This window comes from Eulemur rufifrons, chromosome 10 (genome assembly GCF_041146395.1).
Source record: "Eulemur rufifrons isolate Redbay chromosome 10, OSU_ERuf_1, whole genome shotgun sequence".
In the NCBI taxonomy this organism is placed as follows: Eukaryota; Metazoa; Chordata; class Mammalia; order Primates; family Lemuridae; genus Eulemur; species Eulemur rufifrons.
The window spans coordinates 33,507,061-33,529,718 of NC_090992.1; the positions used below are offsets into that span (position 1 = coordinate 33,507,061).

At 45.5% G+C, this 22,658-nt stretch overlaps 3 protein-coding genes across 4 annotated transcripts in view; 2 read left to right on the forward strand and 1 right to left on the reverse strand.

Moving 5' to 3' along the window:
• RAF1 (Raf-1 proto-oncogene, serine/threonine kinase) overlaps window positions 1-19,907 on the forward strand; it is a 135,326-nt gene extending 115,419 nt beyond the window's left edge. Inside the window, exon 15 of the mRNA XM_069483957.1 lies at window positions 19,896-19,907. The gene's annotated coding sequence lies outside the window, so the exon portion shown is untranslated. The remainder of the gene's footprint in view (window positions 1-19,895) is intronic.
• On the forward strand, window positions 578-7,147 carry MKRN2OS (MKRN2 opposite strand). Of its 2 annotated transcripts, XM_069484413.1 has the most exons (4): window positions 578-818; window positions 3,956-4,005; window positions 5,522-5,684; window positions 6,823-7,147. In XM_069484413.1, exons 1-4 carry the CDS (start codon window positions 601-603, stop codon window positions 7,031-7,033), a joined length of 642 nt encoding a protein of 213 aa, XP_069340514.1. In that variant the 5' UTR covers window positions 578-600; the 3' UTR covers window positions 7,034-7,147. The 2 variants fall into 2 exon arrangements, with proteins under 2 accessions (XP_069340514.1, XP_069340515.1); XM_069484414.1 differs by lacking the exon at window positions 3,956-4,005 and having other exon boundaries at window positions 5,541-5,684.
• TSEN2 (tRNA splicing endonuclease subunit 2) overlaps window positions 18,443-22,658 on the reverse strand; it is a 40,055-nt gene continuing 35,839 nt past the window's right edge. Inside the window, exons 10-12 of the mRNA XM_069483968.1 lie at window positions 22,351-22,462; window positions 20,031-20,120; window positions 18,443-19,156 (exon numbers count right to left, since the gene is read on the reverse strand). Coding sequence (XP_069340069.1) covers window positions 19,097-19,156; window positions 20,031-20,120; window positions 22,351-22,462 — 262 coding nt within the window. The 3' untranslated portion in view covers window positions 18,443-19,096. The remainder of the gene's footprint in view (window positions 19,157-20,030; window positions 20,121-22,350; window positions 22,463-22,658) is intronic.

Genomic DNA, 22,658 nt, shown 5'->3' on the forward strand with positions numbered 1-22,658 from the left:
AGCCCCAGAAACCACCTCTGCCCTCTCCCAGTCAGGATCCTCCACCTAGGGTAACTGCTATCCTTATTTCTAACGATGCTGTTAATTTTGTATGAGCAAGATTACTTCTACAGTATAAAATGTCAAAAGAAAATATCCTGAATGTAAGGATTTATTTATGCAACAACAAAACAATCTATCTTATTCTAGGAACACAAAAATAAAGGTGAGGCTCCAATCCTAAGAAGCTCACAGACTAACGGGAAAAACAAAACTAAATGACTAATAACAGTTCTGGTAGAAATATGAATCCAACGCTGTCAGCAAAAGGGAAGACTGGAGGAAGCTGGGAAAGGTTTCACAGAGAAGTAGGGCTTTAAAGGATGACCAGGAGCTGGCTGTTATCAGTGGCAATAAGTGAGCACAAATGAAAACTAGCTCTTTAAGAAACCAGTTCATGGGGCGGCCTGGTTACTGGTTAATCCTACCTGGTTTGGCTCCTGGGGCTGTCAATCAGGATGACATCACCGTTGGTCAGGTTACCTGGGGCAGCCTGCATTTGCCAGTTGTATAAGGCGGAATAGGAAGAAACCTCCCCCAGCAGCCCGGGAGGTGAAAGCCATGCTCTGCGCAGGGGTCGGGAAGCCTTTAATTAAATTCAACCACTGTAAGAAATCCATCTACAGCTTCGCCGTGCCCCAGCGCTGCCCCCTCTGCCAGAAGGACGTGGGCCCGAGGAAGCTGGAGGAAGCGCCTGTTAGCATCGCTAATCCATTTACCAATGGGCATCGAGAAAAATGTTCCTTCCTCCTCAGACCGACTCAGGGGACGTTTCTTAGGTACAGTGTTTTTCTGAAGTGTTCTATTGAATTGTGCAAACTTTTGCTTCTGTGTTTCAGTCACTAAGACTTTCTTTTCCTAATACGTACTATACAGTGTAAGGTTTGGTGGACAATCTTTCCAGTGCTTTGGCCTTAAATCCCGAGATGTAAGCCTAGTGGCTTCACAGATATGGACGGGGTGTGCGTGTGTTCTTGCCACGCTAAGTGCGAGGATGTATGCAGAACATACGCAGAGCAAACCTGCGTACACAATTTTATGAGAGAAAAATATGTGCTAAGAAGCTAACTGGGAAGATGGTCCGGCAGCTAATCTTACTGTAGTGATACCTTTCCTGCCAGTTAATCTGGAGCTTCTGTGGCAAACAGGTACTACGTAGAGGGCCTGAAGAACTGACACACACCATTTTGTATGGAAGTGAATTACACTGAAGACTAGAGCTGGTCCATTTCCACTGCGGACACCAACTGGCTTTAGGAATGAATTCAGAACTCCAAAGAAAGGATTATGCCTTACCGTCCCTTGTGAAGTGTGCAGATGGGCTTGAGATCAGCCTGTGTGAGGCAGGCTTTACAGGAGCACGGATGCCACTGGATGACGGTACACGCTTTAGGAAGTGTGTTCAGCACCCACGTATCGTCACAGTCTAACGCTCCTTGAAATCTACCCTCCTAACTCTCCTATCCCCTCATGAGTGCTGGTGTGGGACAAGAAAATTGGAGTTGACTGTGCACTTCCCTGCTTACTATCTTAATCAATTTCCTTCCGGTCCCTAGGAACATGACATGAACCGAAGTGCACTGAAGGTGTCGGTCAAACTGTTGGTGCTGAATAGACTGCACCCCGATGTCTCGGGAGGACAGTGCAGGCTCTGGTGTCACAAAGCCCCCAGTTCCTATCCTGGTTCTTCTACTAACTCGCTCCAGGACCCTCTTGGAGTCTCCAGTTCCTTATCTGTAAAATGAGGATCACACCGACCTTGCAGAGCCGTGGGGCTTAGTGATGAGGTATATAAGTCTGGCCTACGCATCCGTTATGATGTTTCACCAACGTGCTCCTTCCCACCCTATTTTCAGGTTCACGTCAGACCCTAACTCCACAGCCTGGCAGAACCAGGCTTCACGGCCACCGTAATCAGCATCACGCATCCCAAATTAGTCAGATTCCCTTATTCATGCTAACTCAGAGTCATTACCTGGCTGGATTCCAAAAGCTTTGGAGTAAAGTGGTCAAAATTCAGAATTCATTTCCCATAACATTGGTTCATTCAACAAACCCTTACTGAGCAGCTCTGTGTGGGAAATGCTAGGGATGTCACAGCCAACAAGCCACAGCCCTGCTCTCAAGAAACGACACGACACATGATGGAATTTCAGATTGGCCCTTAATAAGCATTTATTTATTCTATGATGTGGTGATATCGACAGGCCTGGTCTTACTGGGCATTGGCAGAAGGGAAGTGGTGGTGTTGGAACAGGTCATGTGCTTTAGCATCGTCCTATCCCTTCCCGTGCTCAGGCCAGGATCTGCAGAAACCCCAAGATAGCCCCCTGCCTACCAGAGCATCTAGGGCCAAGTTCCAAACTATTTCCTTCCCTCTCATCCAAATTTCCAAACCCTTAGTACCGATTCTACAACTCACCTCGAGACAACCTCATCTACTTGGTAAAAGAGAACTGGCAGTGACCTAAAGTAATCACCCACATTCTGATATAACTAGGTTAGAATTTCTCAGGGCTGCCATATATGGTTGTGCAGGTTGTAGACTGCACAAAGATGCCTGGCCAAGGCAGTAGTGGCTGCTGAAACTCAGCTGCACTCCACTCACCAAGCCAAGCACCCTGTGCAGAACTCCATCTGCAGGAAGAGGGGGCAGCTTTTCCTTATTTGTACAAAGGTGTTGTATGAGAAAGGGGTGGCTGTCACCTTGCCCCTATCACATGCTTATATAACATTCCATAGTTTTTTTGTTTTACCTTCACTGCACTTATTAGTCTATTAAAAACTTGTTGAAGTAAATCAGAAAGTTTCTGGAAGGGAGCAAACTCCATGAGGGCAGGAATCGCATCTTATCTCCTATGGTATCACTTAGCTCTTCGCTTAAAATGACAGGCCCAGAGTGGACATGCAATAAACATCTATTGCACAACTAAGAAATAACTAAAGGAAAGGAGGGAAGAAATGTCTAGAATTCGGGCGGGGGACAAAGTGTAGCCACGCGCTCAGGGAGCCAACTGGGGTGGCACTTCAACGTGCAGTGCTGGTATCAGTCACCAAGACTGTTTACCCCAGTGTCATTCTCAAAAAGCTCAAAGTGGCTGCAACAGGATGACCTGGGAGAAATCTCTCTGAAGAAGGTGGGGCAGACACTTGCGTCCTTGGCCATTTTAAAGCCTGGGGCTGCTTGCTTTAAGGAGGAACCAAACATCCAGAGCTGTGGTCTGACAAAGGAGCTTAATTGTTTGAAAATTACCTCTCATTTATTTGACACCTCCGTGGGGCAGACACTCCCTAGGCATTTTGTTCTTACTAGCAGCTTGCTAGGAGGCTTATGATATTCCCATCTGGCAGATGAGGAAACTGAGATTAGAGTGACTTGCCCAATGTCCCAGACTAGCAAGTGATGGCCTGGGATCGCCTATGAAGATTCAATTACATGGAGTTATGTAGTTAATGAACAATCTTGTGTACAGAATAATTTCAGAAAACACAGGCTGTTGGGGAGAAGCAGGTGTGGCTGTCACGTTAGTTTTGAAAAGGTGGGAGGTCCACTGGTGCACAGAGGACCCTCCCAGCCACAGGAGCCTGGGGAAGAAGGAATGAGGAGCTCCTTCAGCAGCTGACCTCCAGCCCCTGGAAACCAGAGGTCAGGCTGAATCTCTGCTCTCCCAGGGTGGCCTTCCAGAACACTTCAGTGCTGGGGTTCCAGGAAAATCCAGATTGGGCTTGGGAGCAGGGGGTATTTTCTACCTCAAACGTACTCGTCACTTAACCAGCTTTCAAATAGGCTTTCCACCTACCTGGACGCTGATGCGAGTTCCGACCCCAGCCCAGAGGGGAGGCCCACGGCGCTCTTCTCACTTCAACACCAACTCTTCCTGCCGAACACACACAAACAAATCCTTGTTTCTTTCAGGGAGTATGATGGCAGGTCTGATCTCCATGTTGGAATAACTAACACAAATGGTGAGTGCATTTTCTTACTTTTCTTTAGCTTGGAAAAACCCCACAACACCTAATTAGAGGAGAGCAGCATTTCTAGAGAAGATATATTCATGGCAACATTTAATTAGCAATTCCTTAGTTCACTGGTGTCTCCTATTGCACCTTGAAGTGGGAACTGCTACCCCCCCAAAGTCAGAAATTCTTGACTTTATGCCAAATTATTACTAATAATACTAAATATTTGAAAGTTATTTAATGTTTTCTTGACGAAGGCCTTTACAACCTGTAAAGTTTTCATTGGTTTTTAGGAGAGGAAAAAACAGATGGTTCCAGAGAGGTTGAGTTGACCAAGTTGTACATCCCTGGTGTCCGAACCAGAATTTCGACCCAGGTCCAGATTCCCTTTTTTTTTTTGAGACAGAGTCTGGTTCTGTTGCCCAGGCTGGAGTGCAGTAGGATCATCATAGTTGCTGGGACTACAGGCACGCATCACCATGCCCAGCTAATTTTTTTTTAATTTTTTGTAGAGACGGGGTCTTACTATGTTGCCCAGGCTGGTCTTGATCTCCTGTCCTCAATTGATCTTCCCGCCTCAGCCTCTCAGTGCTGGGATGATAGGTGTGAGCCACCGCACCAGCCTTGGTTCCCCAGTGCTATATTCAGCCCAGCCCCCAACCACTGGGTCCTTACATTCTAGGGTCTTCAGGGGCTACATATACTACCTTAGGATGTGGTAGGGCTTGCAGTGGTTGGCTTAAAAAAAAAAAAAAAAAAAGCATGTGAAGATTAAGCAAAACAGTTGCTTTGGCCAGATTTAGCTCTGAGGGCACAGAGTTTGCAACCCCTGAAACCAAAAGCATTCTTGTCTGTCGGTGAAGGGTCAGGGTGGAGTCACTCAGGAAGTTGTGGCCTGGAAATGGTGAGCCAGGTGAGGCTCAGCTCACAGGACCGCAGGTGAAGTCTGATAACAGCCTTTCCTTATCCCCTGGGGGCAGGAGAAACTGACACTGTGACCAGAAACCTACAACTGGTTTTTTGAACTCAGATTTACCCACATGAGCAAACTCACCATTAATCTTTACCTTTTTAAAATTTATTGCTGAATTAAAGAAACAACACAGACTGATTTGTAAATAGAGAACTTCGATAAAAATATTTAGAGATGATATCCTGGCGCCTATCATTGTCTCCGTTTCCTGGGGGCAACTGCACAGTGCTGAACAGCAGGTAGAGCAAGAACCGGTTTCCCTGAAGGAAATGCTTTGCTGATAAGGGTGTGTGTTGAGTGTGAGCCTGAGGCTGCATAAGCCCCGCCCTGACTCCAGGCCAGACCCTAACTAAATCTCATTAGATAGATGGAAGGAGATTCTAGAATCTCTCACCTGCCCATTGTTCATTGCTCTCTGGCAATAACAGGAAAGCGCCACCTGGATTTAACTACGGTTACCAAGGTGGCTGCTGTCATTTTCTGATGTCCCGTTTTCACAGAGGGACGTTTTTCCTTAAGCCCCCGTGTGACTTTGGTTCTGGTTTGCAGGAGTTGTGTATAATTACAACGCGTGTGGTGTCCAGCGAGATGGAGCAGGGTGGGAGCAGAGCGTAAGTGTCCCATTAGTGCAGCCCAGCATGTACGGACTGATGGACCAGTGGGACAAGTACCTGGAAGACTTCTCCACCTCGGGGGCCTGGCTGCCCCATAGGTACGTGGCTGCAAAGACCACCCTCCGCGGGCACGCACGCACCGCGCAAGCTGATCCCCGGGCTCCCTCTGCGGTCTCAGCTCACAGAGGACGGAGCTGCATGTGGTCTCATGTTGAGCCCATACTTGAGACAGCGGTGCCTGCCATGGAACTCAGACGGGGGTTGAGCTACTCTAGGTTTTCTGCAGAGGGGGGTCAGCATACATTTATAAACCCAAATCACAGCATTTTAAGAAAGGACTAGAACCTGTACTCTATTCAGTTATTTTAGTTATTTAAGTATTTTTACATATATTCAGCAAAAGTCATGATGTTACATTTCCTTAAGACAAAAATTTTTAAAAACAGTCTTCAAAATGTAAAAATATTTAAAGCTCCATATTTTTCTTTTTAGTTTTAGCAATTCTGAAATTAATTTCTCAATTCCTCACTCCCTCAACATTTTAGAAGATGTGGGGGTACTTGTGGATTTAAACTGTTTTGAAGTTTCCCTTGAAGTTAGTTTATTTTATTTATTTATTTTTGAGACAGAGTCTCACGTTGTTGCCCAGGCTAGAGGACTCTTGCCGTGGAGTCAGCCTAGCTCATAGCAACCTCAAACTCCTGGGCTCAAGCGATCCTCCTGCCTCAGCCTCCCGAGTAGCTGGGACTACAGGCATGCGCCACCATGCCCGGCTAGTTTTTTCTATATATAGTTTTTAGTTGGCCATATAATTTCTTTCTATTTTTAGTAGAGACGGGGTCTCACTCTTGCTCAGGCTGGTCTCGAACTCCTGACCTCGAGTGATCCACCCGCCTCGGCCTCCCAGAGTGCTAGGATTACAGGCGTGAGCCACCTCGCCCGGCCCAGAATTTCATTGAAATTAATTCTTCCAAATTGGCAGTTTACATGCAACTAAGTCACCACCCTGAACGCCTGGGGCAGTCTGTGCCTACCTCCTTCAGTAGCGAGTAGAAATAGCATCCGATGCCAGTGGCGCCCCCAGAATCGCGTAACCAAGGGCGCCAGCACACAGGGGGGCCCAGCTCACACACGGGGGCCCAGTTTCAGTTACAAAGGTCCCACAGTAGCTTCGCAGCCCGTTCCTGGGCAGCTTTTAAGTGCAGGCTGCCCTTCTGCACGCCCTTGCTCTGTCAGGTACGAAGAAGACCGGCACAACTGCTACACTTACACGCTCACGTTCATCAACTGCGTTCTGACCACAGAAGGCAAAGAGCCACTGGACAAGAGTGAGTTCACGGAGAAACACGTGGTCCCGAGGACGAGGCTGGCTTCCAAGTATATCACAGTCTACCGGGCAATAGAGGAGTGTGGCTTCTACGTGACTGACCATGCTGACCGAGAGTGACACCCTTCCTCAGGCAGTGGTTTGTGCTGAGAGCTGCGTGTAAGCGCAGAGGGGCCTGGGTATTAGGGGTATTACGGATTTCCAGATGCATTTAACTGTGATTAATAAAGTGTAAGACTTCCCTGTAAACATATTTCAGCTTACTACGGCATAAGAATTTGTAAAATTAATAAAAACTGCCTTGGTTTTTTTTTTTTTTTTTTTGAGACAGAGTCTCACTCTGTTGCCCGGGCTAGAGTGAGTGCCGTGGCATCAGCCTTGCTCACAGCAACCTCAAACTCCTGGGCTTTAAGCGATCCTCCTGCCTCAGCCTCCTGAGTAGCTGGGACTACAGGCATGCGCCACCATGCTTGGCTAATTTTTTTTCTATATATTTTTAGTTGTCCAGATAATTTCTTTCTATTTTTTTAGTAGAGACGGAGTCTTGCTCCTGCTCAGGCTGGTCTCGAACTCCTGACCATGAGCGATCCACCCGCCTCGGCCTCCCAGAGTGCCAGGATTACAGGCGTGAGCCACCACACCCGGCCTGCCACGGGTTTTAAAGATTCTATATATTACAACTGAATGATTTCATAGTTTGGGTTTCTAAACTGAGAATCCATGTTACAGCATAAAGTGGCAACACCTTTTATTCACAGAGCAATGAAAACTATTCCTATAAATTAATCCAGGCTGAACAAATTCACCTTTCAACGTGAATCCGGAAAGTGGGAATTTGAAGATAGGCAGGTGAGTGAGACACAAGTTATGAAGCAATGAGTACCTTGCCCTTTGAGTCTTTATTCTCAAAGTACATGGCAACCTTTTGATAGTTAATAGTAAAACAAAACAGAAACACTCCCCCAAACCCTTTAGAATCTAAGCTAGGCAATGGCCACTCCTTTTGAATGAGCCCTTCCGAGCCTATATGCACAAACGGGACTGGTGGGGTGCTGGGTTTGCCACTGCAAGGCATTTCTTCTGCCCACTCAAAACCCAGAATTCAGAAGGGACACAAAGAAAGGGCTGTCTTCCTTCTCTAATACTTTCAGAAGGAGGAAGGGGGAAACTGGGATGAGTAACTATAAAGAAATGAGGTGATTTTTAACAAGTATATTAGAATTTGTACACCTAAATAATCATCAAACTTCAAATGGCCAATGTGCAAAACCTTCCAGAATTCCTCTCTGGAATTCTTCCCGAACTCACTTTGCTTCTGACCAAATGTGATATACAACTCTGCTTAACCTTATTCCCCAGCCTTGGTAAAAAATGTCTGATTTCTAAAAACCAAACCGATCTCAAAGTACCAATAATTACCTCGGTTAAAATAATTTAATGGAAAGTATGCTGAGATGGATCCAACACCCAGGTTCCTACCGAAACTAAATGAAACTTAAGCTTGGCCAATCATGAATGGTCAACTGATCATTAGTTATACAATCAGATACTTTCTACCAGGATAATCCAGATAAGGCACTGCTCAAACTTCAACCAACCAACCAATTTCTTTACTGTGCTTCCTTCTTCACCCTACAAAGGCCTTCCCTTCAAACTCTTCTGTTGGAGCTCGAAGCACTTTTGGTTTGGTGCTGCCTGACTCATGAATTGCCATTTGCTCAAATTAATTTTCTAAAATTTTAATGTGCCTTATTTTTTAACTCCTGGCAATAAAGATATTCAGAACACTTGCCATAGATCCTTAAAGCTTGTTTCCAAAGAGGCGTTTGGTCTATGTTTCAGCACCGGCAGCTTGGGTGGGAAAAAGGAATGGCAAACCAACGTTTGCCTTTACAAGTTCAGGTACTTTTCGTTAAAGAAATACAACAAAACTGCTTACCCAGAATATGATGCCATTTTAAACAGAATGGGGACCGCTTTTCATGGTGTTCAAGAAATCATAAAGACCTCAGAGGGTAAAGAAGAAAGAATTCCAGTTTGGCCCCATTCTCTTCATGCTCTATTTTAGGACTCGTCTTCTCTAATTCTGTATCCAATTGATAGTAACAATAGCAGCTGCATTTGGTGAGTATTCATAAGGGACCCCACACCTGCCTAAACACTCCTTGTTCTTCCCTTCCCATTCTCAAGACCATCCTCTGAGGCAAGTCCTAACACTATGCTTGGGGTCCAGATGAAAAGCAAGACTGAAGAAATGACTTCCCAAAGTCACACAGTGGCAAAACTGGGGTTCAAACCCAGGTTTGACTGCAAAACCCACGCCCTTAACCTCAGGGCCACACCGCAGCGAGCACAGTCGCCAGCAACCGCACTGAGGACTCGCAGTAGTTGGGGCAGCAGTTTGCCGTCATTAGAGAAGATAAGAGAGTAAGGATTTGCTTCCAACATTCACATTCACGTACGGAAAGAGGTAAACAGTAGGTCATAAAACAATTCAGCTAAAATAAGAATTGTTGGCCAGGCTCGGTGGCTCACGCCTGTAATCCTAGCTCTCTGGGACGCCGAGGCGGGTGGATCGTTTCGAGCTCAGGAGTTCAAGACCAGCCTGAGCAAAAGCAAGATCCCGTCTCTACTAAAAATAGAAAGAAATTATATGGACAGTTAAAAATATATATAGAAAAATTAGCCGGGCATGGTGGCACATGCCTGTAGTCCCAGCTACTCAGGAGGCTGACGCAGGAGGATCGCTTAAGCCCAGGAGTTTGAGGTTGCTGTGAGCTAGGCTGACGCCACAGCACTCCAGCCCGGGCAACAGAGCGAGGCTCTGTCTCAAAAAAAAAAAAAAAAAAAAAAAATTCTTAATATCAGGAATGCCTATTTCATGCTAATTTCTCTTAGGGGTTACATCATTTGATTTTCAAGTAAAGCTTTAGACAGTCCCCATTCCCTATTTTTAGGGGCTGCTTCCCCACCTGGAGGTGACACTGGCAAGAGCTGGCTTCATTTCTTTTTCTTTATAATTTTTATAATTTTTTTTTTTTTTTGAGACAGAGTCTCACTCTGTTGCCCGGGCTAGAGTGAGTGCCGTGGCTTCAGCCTAGCTCACAGCAACCTCAAACTCCTGGGCTCAAGCGATCCTCCTGCCTCAGCCTCCCGAGTAGCTGGGACTACAGGCATGCGCCACCATGCCCGGCTAATTTTTTGTATATATATATTTTAGTTGTCCATATAATTTCTTTCTATTTTTAGTAGAGACGGGGTCTCACTCTTGCTCAGGCTGGTCTCGAACTCCTGACCTCGAGTGATCCACCCGCCTCGGCCTCCCAGAGTGCTAGGATTACAGGCGTGAGCCACCGCGCCCGGCCTTCATTTCTTTTTCACTTCAGCAGGATATAGATTCCCTACTCCTATAAAACCACATAGCAATCTACAGGTTTTACCCCTAATCGAGGAAATTAGGCAATGATTTACACCAAGAGATGGCCATGTTGCTCAGTTCCGTACAATTACGAACTTCGATCAAGTTTCCTTTATGGTACCAGCTAAATGCTAACTGAGGCAGCAAGGAGACAGCACTGGCATCAACTCTGTTCCCGGGACAAAGTCTCAGGGTTCTTCCTGGCACCTAGGATGTGCTGCTTCATTTAATAGTTTAGCACTGCCCCGGGCACACATCTGCCACTCGATCGATGCTCAGGGGATGACCACTGGGCTCCTTTTCACAGCCAGTGTCTCGGCGTCAACCTATTTGAAAGACTAAAATGACACACGAGAGGTGTTGTCTCCATAGCTCCCATGACATGAATTACTCTACAACCAGGAAAGCCATGCAGCTGCCTTGGTGCAGGAGGGGCTTACTCCAGCATTTCCCCTCCTCCCACCCCCCTGAGCTGTCTTCACTACTTCATCTCAGACTATTTTTCTAGCACTTCCTTCTCCACTGTCTTTACCTACCAGGGCATAAAACAGCCTTTCACTTCCCAGAGAACATAGTAACAGCCATGCTTACACTTTATTTTATCTGAAAGGGAAAAACGTATACCTACTATGTGCCAGATGCTTTTGTATGTCATCTCATTTTATTTAGTCTGGTAACAAACTCAGGGGGTACTAACTATCCTCATTTTATAGTGGAGGAGACCAAGGCTCAGAGCGATTACGTAACCTCCCCAAGGTCGCCACTGTTTTCCTAGTGTTGACTGGGAATGTGGACCCAGGTTTTCTGATTCCACCCTATCAGAACGTGCCACTTAAAAGTTAGGAAAGAAGATCTGCCTTTGAAATACTGCTTATGAAAATGTAAAGACTCTAAAATTTTAAAATGCTAGAAATCTTTCACTGAAAGGAAATTATGTTTGCAATAAAAATACTACTTCTTAGTTTAACAAAATATGCCTTTTCACATCAAGCATTCTTAAGCAAGGTGTCCCTGTATTTCACAAAATGGTAGATGGACTTAAAAAATTTTCCAGTTTTAAAGTTTAAGATAAATTGGTGGGTTAAAATATCTCTTAATCAATTTTAGAAATGGGCCTCATTTATAATATTAATGGAGTTAACATTCACAGGATGATTATTCAAGTCTGTAATCAGATTCTTAAAAATCCTATTCAGTTGGTAAAATCATAAATGCTTCCATTTATTTATGGTGAGGAGGAGAGAAATTTTATTTCTTTTTTAACCCAAGTACTTCACAAGAAGGAAAATAAGAACAACATTCAAGGAAATAGAACTTTTTAATTTTTTTTACTTATTAATTCATTTTTTTTGAGACAGAGTCTCACTCTGTTGCCTGAGCCAGAGTGCCGTGACGTCTGCCTAGCTCACAGTAACCTCAAACTCCTGGGCTCAAGCAATCCTCTTGCCTCAGCCTCCAGAGTAGCTGGGACTACAGGCGTGAGCCACTATCTCTGGCTAATTTTTTCTATGAATATATTTTTTAGCTGTTCAAATCATTTCTATTTTTAGTAGAGACAGGGTCTCGCTCTTGCTCAGGCTGGTCTCGAACTCCTAACCTCAAGCGATCCTCCCGCCTCGGCCTCCAGAGTGCTAGGATTATAGGCGTGAGCCACCGCGCCCGGCCTTTTACTTATTTTTTATTATTATTTTTTGAGACAGGGTCTCGCTGTTGCCCAGGCTGGAGTGCAGTGGCATGATCATAGCTCACTGCAGCCTCCAACTCGCGGGCTCATGTGGTCCTTGCACCTCAGCCTCCCGAGTAGCTAGCACTACAGGTGCATGCCTCCATGCCCGCCTAATTTTGTTTTTTTGGTAGTCATGTGGTCTCGCTGTTTCCCAGGCTGGTCTCAAACTCCTGGGCTCAAGTGATCCTCCCACCTTGACTTCTGAAAGTGCTAGGATTACAGGCATGAGCTACCAGGCCTGGTCAGGAACTGTTTTTTTTTTTCATCTTTTTCTTAAAATTTTTTTTAATTAAAAAAAATTTTATATTGATTACATGCTGAAATGCTAATATTTTGGATGCATTATTAGAATTAATTCCACCTGTTCCTTTTTATTTTTTCTTTGAGACAGGGTCTTGCTCTGTCACCCCAGCTAGAGTGCAGTGGTGTCATCATAGCTCACTGCAGCCGATAACTCCTGGGCCCAAGCGATTCTCCTGCTTCAGCCTTCCAGGTAGCTGGGACTACAGACGCGTGCTACTATGCCCAGCTATTAATATTTTTTTCTATTTTTTGTAAAGACAGAGTCTTGCTCTTGCTCAGGCGGCTGTCAAACTCCTAGGCTCAAGCGATGCTCCCCACCTTTGCCTCCCAGAGTGCTAGGATTACAGGTGTCACCTCACCTGGCCAATAACTTCTCTAATTGTGGTTTTTAGGACATACACGTGTCTGCCTTCCCCCAACACGAATAACCACAGCAGCGAATCACTGGCAGCGTACACATGCCAGGCACTGTGCTAAGCACCTTACAAGGACCACCCCACCTGCTCCTCCAGCAACCCCTACAGGGTGATAACATTTTTTACTTAAAAAAAAAAAATTGAGGTGATTCATATTACATAAAATTAACCATTTTAAATCGAACAATTCATTGGCACTTTGTATAGTCACAATGTTGTCTAACCACCACCTCTATCTAGTGCCAAAACACTTCCATCATCCCCAAAAGAGACTCCATTCCCACCAAGCAATTGCACTCCAGCCCTCCTTACCCCGTCCCCTGGTAACCACCAATTTGCATTCTTCTCTATGGATTTGCTTATTTTGGGCATTTCATATAAATGTATGTATGGAATCATAACATGTGGCCTTTTGTGTCTGGCTTCTTCCATCTGGAATGCTTTTGAGGTTCATCCATGTTGCAGCAGGTGTCGGTACTTCATTTCTTGTTATGGCTCAGAAATACTCCATTGTACTAAGACATCAATGACATTAACTGCATTTTAGAGATGAGGATGTTGAGGTTAGGATCACACAGCTAGAAAGTGGATAAGCTGGGATGCAATGCTGGGTCTAATTCCAAACCAAGGAGCTCTTAACCATCCTGCCCCCACTCAAGGACAAACAGGTCAAGGAATTGCTGAAACCTAGTACCAAAACCAGAGTTTCACAGTTTCAAAATCCTGAACGCCGTGAATTGCCAACTCTGCCCTGAGGAAGTGGAGCCTTGAAGAAGGCAGGTCTGCTATTCTAGAGCCACCTTTACCCACACCACTGCTCCCCAGGACTTGACCGGACTTCCAGGGGTGTGCCCGATCCCAGCGCCCAGGCCCCTTAGGAGGTAGGACAGAGGTGACTTGGTTCACTCCAATGATAGGGCAGCCCCTCTGGCCCACTGGTATGCACCACCATGCCCCACTAATTTTTTAAATTTTTTTGTAGAGCTGGGGTCTTGCTATGTTGCCCAGGCTGGTCTTGAACTCCTGGCCTCAAGTCTCCAGTCACCTCATTCCACTTTCTGTGCACAATGTCCGCATTTGTCATCAAATGGGCCTGCTTTCCAAAAGCACATTTCAGTTCTCAAACCAGACCCAGCTGCGAATAGACACAAGTTGACATTGTGTCTTCTCAGCCGCTTGCCAGTTTGGCGGTTTCGAGTTCCTCCTTGCAGGAAGGAAGGGGACACCCCACCATGTGGCAGGTGCTTGAGGTGCTTTTTGCATTCTCCTTCTTTATCCACATAACCACATGATGATGCCAACATTATTGTAGCCCCAGTTTGGAAATAAGTAAACTGAGGCTTATCAAGAGCAAGCAAATTGCCCAAGGTCACACAACCACTGTGAGGCAGAGCTGAGGTCTGAACAGTTCCTTTCTAGGAGGTTCACTCCACTATCCAGCCTGCAGTAGAATGATCTCTCGGGAAATGAATTAAAAGCCAAGCTGGGTGTGGTGGCTCATACCCTATAATCCCAGTGACTTGGGAGGCTGAGGTGGGAGCATTGCTTGAGGCCAGGAATTTGAGACCAGCCAGGGCAACATACTGAGACCCCATCTCTAAAAAAAAGAAAAATGAAAAAAATTAGCTGGATGTGGTGGCATTTGTAGTCCAGTTACTTGGGAGGCTGAGGCAGGAGGATCGCTTAAGTCCAGGAGTTCAAGGCTGCAGTGCGCCAGGACTGCGCCACTGCACTTCAGCCTGGGTGACACAGCAAAGACTCCATCTCTAAAAGAACTCCAAAAGCTCTAAAAGAACTCCTACACATTGCACTGAAGTACTTAACCCTGAATCCACGGGTAGTCTTTGTGGAGCCTGTGACCCTTCTGATCCTGTCAGCAAAATCATGTGCACAACCACGTTCCTGGTGGGGGGGGGGGCCTCGGGGTGCACCCCAACTTGAGGTGGAGGACCACTGCTCAGCTGTGTAGTAGCACAAACCCATCCCTGCCTAACGAGGTGGGTGGCCTTCCTCATCAACCTCCACCAGACAACAGGGCTGTACCTGTGACCTCTGTGGCATTCCAGGATAGTGCCATCTCAGTTTGGGTGACCACTGGGATGCCTGGCGGCCACCACCTCTAAGCCCCAAATGCTCCCTCCCTCTACCTGAGCTCTCAGGCTACTGTGGGGAGAAACACAGATATCTTCCCCATCTCAACTCCTACTCTCTGAATTTCACCTTATATCGGCTATCCCAATCAAATACAGCGAATATGTAAGAGCTTGCAGCAAAATCACTCAAGCTGAGTCTGGACTGGACAGAGGATATAATATGGGCTGCCCTCTTAGCTGACCTCCTGATGCTCGTGGTGTTTAGACGTATGGTGTTTTATCACATTGCCTTCCCCATTTTATTAAGTGAAACTGTCTGCAAGGAAGTGGAAAAGCCCAGGAAATAGGTGAGGTTTAGAGACCTAGGAAATCTCCTGTGTTAGAAAAAAGAAGTTGGAAGTGATAAAGTGTACTGAGAAAGGTAAACACATTAAAGATACAATCTTGGGCCGGGCGCGGTGGCTCACGCCTGTAATCCTAGCACTCTGGGAGGCCGAGGCGGGTGGATCGCTCGAGGTCAGGAGTTCGAGACCAGCCTGAGCAAGAGTGAGACCCCGTCTCTACTAAAAATAGAAAGAAATTATATAGACAACTAAAATATATATATACAAAAAATTAGCCGGGCATGGTGGCGCATGCCTGTAGTCCCAGCTACTCGGGAGGCTGAGGCAGTAGGATCGCTTAAGTCCAGGAGTCTGAGGTTGCGGTGAGCGAGGCTGATGCCACGGCACTCACTCTAGCCTGGGCAACAGAGTGAGACTCTGTCTCAAAAAAAAAAAAAAAGATACAATCTTGGAGGGGGGCACAGTGGTGCACACCTGCAGTCCCAGCTACTCGAGGGGCTGAGGCGGAGGATCACTTAAGCCCAGAAGTTCAAGGCCAGCCTGGGCAACATAGCAAGAACCCATTCCTAAAATAAAAATAAAGATATAATCTTGGCTAAGCATGTTTTCCCCTTTTGTGTGTACAGTTTTTTTGCACTGGATGACAAAAGAAAATTTGTGATAATACCATTGGCCGGGCGCGGTGGCTCACGCCTGTAATCCTAGCACTCTGGGAGGCCGAGGTGGGCGGATCGTTTGAGCTCAGGAGTTCGAGACCAGCCTGAGCAAGAGCGAGACCCCATCTCTACTAAAAGTAGAAAGAAATTATATGGACAGCTAAAAAATATATATAGAAAAAATTAGCCGGGCATGGTGGTGCATGCCTGTAGTCCCAGCTACTCGGGAGGCTGAGACAGGAGGATCGCTTGAGCTCAGGAGTTTGAGGTTGCTGTGAGCTAGGCTGACGCCACGGCACTCACTCTAGTCTGGGCAACAGAGTGAGATTCTGTCTCAAAAAAAAAAAAAAAAATACCATTGATTCCTGAAAGTTTCATGGTGTTCTTGAGCACAGCATACTAAAGCTAGTGAATTCCTCGTGCTGAGGCTGCATGGCCAGTAAGTGTGATGCCACTGAGACTAGGTTGATACGGCAGAAGGCCTCATCGCCTCTGGAGGGCTGAAAGTGATGGAAGTGATAGGATTTGGTGAAGGATTTCAGTTTTAAACAAGCCTGGAAGAGTCAAAAGATGAAGAAACACTTAAGCTTGATGCTTTGCAGAGTATGGGGTGAAGCAATTTTTGATCTAAGTGAGGCTACAGCATCTCCCCCAGTGAACCGCAGAAAACTTTTTTTTTTTTGAGACAGAGCCTCGCTCTTTTGTCCTGGCTAGAGTGACGTGGCGTCAGCCTAGCTCACAGCAACCTCAAACTCCTGGATTCAAGCAATCCTTCTGCCTCAGCCTCCCAGAGTGCTAGGATTACAGGCGTGAGCCACCGTGCCCGGCCTGCAGGAAACTTCTGAAGGTGTTTTTATCACAAGGCAAATTTCCAATACTGATGAACCCATTTTTTTTTTTTTTGGAAAACAAATGTCATCTTGTACATATCAGAAGAAAAAAGTGCCAGGACATAAATCCTCCAAAGGTAAACTAATACTGCCTTTAGCTGGAAACTGAGGGCAATGTTAAAACAAAATCTTGGCTGGCATGTTACTCCAGAACCCCAGGGGTCCCTGGGTAATGCTGCAGAGTGGACGACCTGCTACATGGTGTCCAACTTGTATACGCAAAGAAGAAAAATCTTTCCTACAGGCTTCCTTGACTAAAGATGAAGCTTTTCGACATTATTCTAGAGCTTTCAGTTATAAATAACATCCGCGTGGTTTTTTTTGGCTTTTCAAAACTACATCATTACTGTAGCCTGTCTGTCAAGGAGTCATCACAATCCTCTAGGCATATTAGTTGATGATAAAGTATCTGATGTAGATTGATGATATTTATGGAAGAGTTTTTTTTAAACCATAAAGGCATTTGATGGAAATGATTAAGACTGGAAAGAAGTACCACCACAAATGACAAATAAAATAGGGAAGAAATGGCTTTTGGAATTTTTTTCTGACTTTCAAGGTTTTCAGAAAGTGATTCAAAGCAAAAAAATCTTTGACTTTGCTAAGGAGCCTGGAGTAAGCAACATGGACAGTAAATATGTTGAATAAGTATTAGCATCGTTAACGAAGAGCCAAGGACTTACTCTAAGAAACTCTTCTAACCGAAGGTCACTACTGGTCTAAGGCAGGGAGGGAGGAAGAGGAGATTCATTATTTGAATGTCTTTAAAATCTAGGTTATACAAACATAATGTGTTTGTTGTAAAAGAACAGGATCATGACATGAACAGATGCACTGGATTAAAACATAACTACAAGCAAAATCTTTTTTTTTTTTTTTTTTTTGAGACAGGATCTCACTCTGTCACCCAGGCTGGAGTGCAGTGGCCCAGCCCTAATTCACTGAAGCCCTGAACTCCTGGGCTCAAGTGATCCTCCTGCCTCAGCCTTCTGAGCAGCAGCTGGGATCACAGGTGTGCACCACCATGCCCCACTAATTTTGAAATTTTTTTGTAGAGCTGGGGTCTTGCTAAGTTGTCCAGGGTGGTCTTGAACTCCTGGCCTCAAGCAGTCCTCCTGTTTCAGCCTTCCAGAGTCTTGGGATTACAGGTGTGAGCCACCGTGCCTGGCCATACAGAATCTTATGTTATCAGGAGTTCTAGATAAAGGGAATGCAAACAGATACCCACTTTAGTTTTTTTCATCCCATAGCTTCCAAATAGGGTTCTCAGCCATTCACTTCTGGAGTCTTAAGTGTCAGAAGATTGTCCACCAGTTTCTAGGATTTGGACACTGGATGAATCTCAGACATCTGTTTCCCTCACACCTTCACTGGCCCATTCTGCTTCTCCCTGCCACTGAGGGGCACCAACACCCTCTACCCATCTCCTGCCTCTTGCCACCAAATGCCCCCCAGACAACTCTTCATCCCTCACCACTTATAAAAAGGCTCTATTATATTTTGCTAAATGATAATTGCTTTCATTATGTGTCTCCAAACATTTTATTGCTTTTTATTTCATAACAAGTTCACTAAAAAAAGATATAATTTTTATCTACTACTGTACAAAAGTTGTGTTCTGTACAAAATGTGCCTACCAATGAGTTCACTGAGAATTACGCTGTGCACAACATGCTGTTTTGAAGTACGTATACATTGTGGAATGACTAAATTTAATTCCAGCTTTTTGGGAGCCAATCGTGACCACAGTTTGAAGAGCTCTGCAGGGATTTTTAAATGTTTGAGTTATTGGTTGAATTTCTTGGATAAGCTGAACACATAACCATTTTTTCCATCTAAAATAATGCAACATAGGATCCTGCAATCCCCAAATCTGCAAACACTCTTTCAGGAACAGATTAGACATGGGTAACGAGGGTATGATACCTGTGTAGGAAAGGGCTTTATAAACTCTACTATATAAATGTAAACTATCACCACTTTCAGGTAAAACCAGAGAATAAATTTCCTGGTTGCTGGAAGAGTCCTCTGGGGACCCATCTAGTCCAGCCTCCCTGGTGACTGGGTGAGGACACAGACTGATGCCAGAGGCACGAAGCACAGAATCAGCCAGAGCTAGTGACCAAGTCAAGGACAGCACAAGGCTCTTCCTCCTTCTCTATGTAATTTTATCTTTTAAAACATGGACAGTTTTCTGGCACTGGGAGCAAGATGCCTTTTAAAACTTTTAAATTAATGGGTGATTACAGTAAAAGGATTTTTTACCCAGCCCTGAATGTGGCATGTTACAGGAGATGCAATAGTTGCTGGTGAAACTAGAAATCTGAGGTTGGACTTTTAAAGTTCATCTTGATCACTCCTCTCTCGTGATGAAACCCATCGACTTAGAATCACCTCCTGCAACCAATCAAAACCAAAGGTGACTGGACTTCAAAAACGGCAATATAAGAACATTCCAAGCATTTGACATCCAGCACATTCCAGGAATAGGCGTACTAGTATGAAAGCTAGTATTGAACATTAGAACTAGGTCTGTGATGGTGTTGCTACATCTGTGTCAGGCACTGAGAAGGGAGAAATGGATTCTGATTGGCATTTTATGAAAAACTAATCTAGTGGAGATGAGCAGGACCAAGTGAAGGGAGGGGGCCCTGAGGCCCTGGAGACAGATCGGCAGGTCTGCAGTGGGCTGGGTGGTGTGATCAGGGAGGGGGAGGGGGAGGGGGAGGGGGGAGAAGGAGGGGGGGGAGAGAGAGAGGGAAAGGGAGAAGGGGAGAAGGGGAGAGGGGGAGAGGGGGAGAGGGGGAGGGGGAGGGGGAGAGGGGGGGAGGGGGAGAGGGGGAGAGGGGGGACGGGGAGGAGCCAAAGACAAGGCCAAGGCTCTACATGCGGGGCGAGGGGTGCAGAAATGTGAACAAATACTGCACGACTGGATAATGAACTTGGCAGCCCCGGCAGAGAGAAATCAGCCAAGACAGGAGGAGGCTCTGTTCAATACTGAAGCCCCGAAGCCTGACAGGAGGTCACAGGATGTCTGTGAGAGCAGTTTCAGCTGAGCGATGGGGACACCACAGGTAAAGCAACAGGGAATTAAGGAACAGTGTCCCATGGGTGTAGTGAGGAAAAGGTGAGAGAGACAGGCTTAAAGAGTCTGCAAAGGCTTTCTGTTACCAAGGCAAGACTGTCCTCATTTATTTTCTTGGGACCACATGTTCCAGAAGATACAGTATCATCTTTGGGATGACGTGAATTTGTCTCTGAGTTTACCTACCTGAACTTTAATTCTTTTCATACATTCTGGTGACTCCATTTCTTTGTCAGTCATGGTAGAGGGTTTAATCAAATAGCACAGCATAAGTTCCTATTGAGAAACAAAAAACCATTTCCGTATCCTACAAAACAACAGGACAATTTTAGGTGCACCAGCAGGAAATGCAGGCAACCTCCACTCCCTCCCCCTGTGCCCCTGGAAACTCACAGAGGACACCAGCGTCCTCCTGGGAACATTGTACTGGAGCTCATGTTCTCGACTGAGGACTTGCCATTTAGTAATCACTGACACAGCAAGAGAATGCAAATAAAGCAGATATGCTGATTATAAACATAGCATTTTAAATGCTAAATACAGTAAATGGTCATTTAAAGTTGTTGATAGGTTCTTGGAAACTGCCACTTTTAAGTAAATGATGTATAGCAGATCCTCAAATAACTTCTTTCCCTTCAATGCTGTTTCCTTATAACATCAATAAGGAAAAACCTGGGGCCGGGCGTGGTGGCTCACGCCTGTAATCCTAGCACTCTGGGAGGCCGAGGCGGGTGGATCGCTCAAGGTCAGGAGTTCGAGACTAGCCTGAGCAAGAGTGAGACCCCCGTCTCTACTAAAAATAGAAAGAAATTATATGGACAACTAAAATATATATATACAAAAAATTAGCCGGGCATGGTGGCGCATGCCTGTAGTCCCAGCTACTCGGGAGGCTGAGACAGGAGGATCGCTTGAGCCCAGGAGTCTGAGGTTGCTGTGAGCTAGGCTGACGCCACGCCACTCACTCTAGCCCGGGCAACAGAGTGAGACTCTGTCTCAAAAAAAAAAAAAAAAAAAAAAGGAAAAACCTGGTTTTGTTATATGGCGTGTTGCTTAAAAGCCATAGTTTCTAAGAACCTATCGACAATGTGAAGTGAGGACTTACTAAATATATGCTACAAGTCCCATAAAATGGACATTAAAAAATAGTATAGGCTATTTGTTTTTTTTGAGACAGGGTCTTGCTGTCACCTGGGCTAGAGTGCAGTGGTATCATCATAGCTCACTGTAACCTCAAACTCCTGGGCTCAAGTCATCCTCCTGCCTCAGCCTCCCAAGTAGCTAGGACTATAGGTGCTTGCCACCACTCCCAGCTAATTTTTCTATTTTTTGTAGACACGGGGTCTTGCTATGTTGCTCAGGCTGCCTATTTTCTATAGGACCAAGGCAACTTAACCTGCACTCAAGGGCAGTCACTTTCTGGCCCTGCAGGGCCTCCTGCCCTCACCTCCCATCTCACCTCCAGAGGCAGTGGGACAAAATGGGAGGGTGCCCACAATTGGTTTTCAGCCAGCAAATCAATGAGTAATGAGAACACACACAGCTTTCATTCTGAATAGTCACAGTGTAAGATGAAATGTCCCTCTTATCTTTGATTGCAACAGGATGTAGAGGAACATAAGTTGGGAAGCCAGATGGCTGAGGGTATGAATCCCAGTTCTGTACATGCACCTTCAATTCCTCATCCTGGCCAGGTGAGGTGGCTCATGCCTGTAATCTTAGTACTCTGGGAGGCCAAGGCAGGAGGATTGCTTGAGCTCAGGAGTTCGAGACCAGCCTGAACAAGAGCGAGACTCCATCTCTACAGGCAAAAAAAAAATTACCTAGGCATAGTGGCATGCACCTGTAGTCCCAGCTACTCAGGAGGTTGAGGCAGGAGGATCACTTGAGTCCAGGAGTTTGAGGCTGCAGTGAGCTATGATGATGCCACTGCATTCTAGCCAGAGCAACAGAGTAACACTCTGTCTCAAAAAAAAAAAAAAAAAAAAGAAAAGATAAAAGAAAAAAAAAAAAATCCTCATCCTTAGTATGGGCCTAACAATAGGGTGGTGAGGAAAAAAGTGTTTAGCCATAAATATTAAGTCCCTTCGAGATCTGCAAGCTTGGAAATGCATCGACAGTGTTGTGGCTCCTTTGTGAACGTGGGAGCGAGTGCGCGTTAAACTGCAACAGAGAGAGGCCCACGCAGCAGCGACAGCCCTGGAGAGCAAGGCAATTCCTATCTTGATCAGATCACGGGAAGCTCCAAGCTCAGTCACTGGAGTTCAGAACCAGTTGTTGGGAGGGAGGAACACTGAAACATAATGTGAGGGGGGGCAACTTCCAGCCCTTATTGAGCTAGCAGGGAAGGGCATGGAAGACCCCAAATCCTCTAAAACTTCACTGGCAGGAACGCTATGAAGTTTCGACAAATGACTCTTGATACTACTACATTTAAGGCAAAAAAAGAAAAAAGGAAACTGAACCATTTCAGTGACACTTGAAGGCCACAGCTGATGTATATTACCTTAGAGACATTAACTGAAACTCTGCTCAAGGCGGCCAGTGACTTCCAGCTGAAAGGTCTGCGGAGAGAGCCTTCAAAATGGTCATCAACTAGCTCGATAATGACAGAATAACTGGAACACACAGAAAAAAATAAAAAGCATGAAATCAGTCTGTTTAAAAAGACCATTGTTTGTCTTGCCAAGAAGATATAGAGAATGAAATTTATTATCGACCGATCTAAAATCCCCTAGACCGCTATTGAGAAAATATTAATACAAAATTCATATATTTTTTTTTTTTTGAGACAGAATCTTGCTTTGTTGCCCG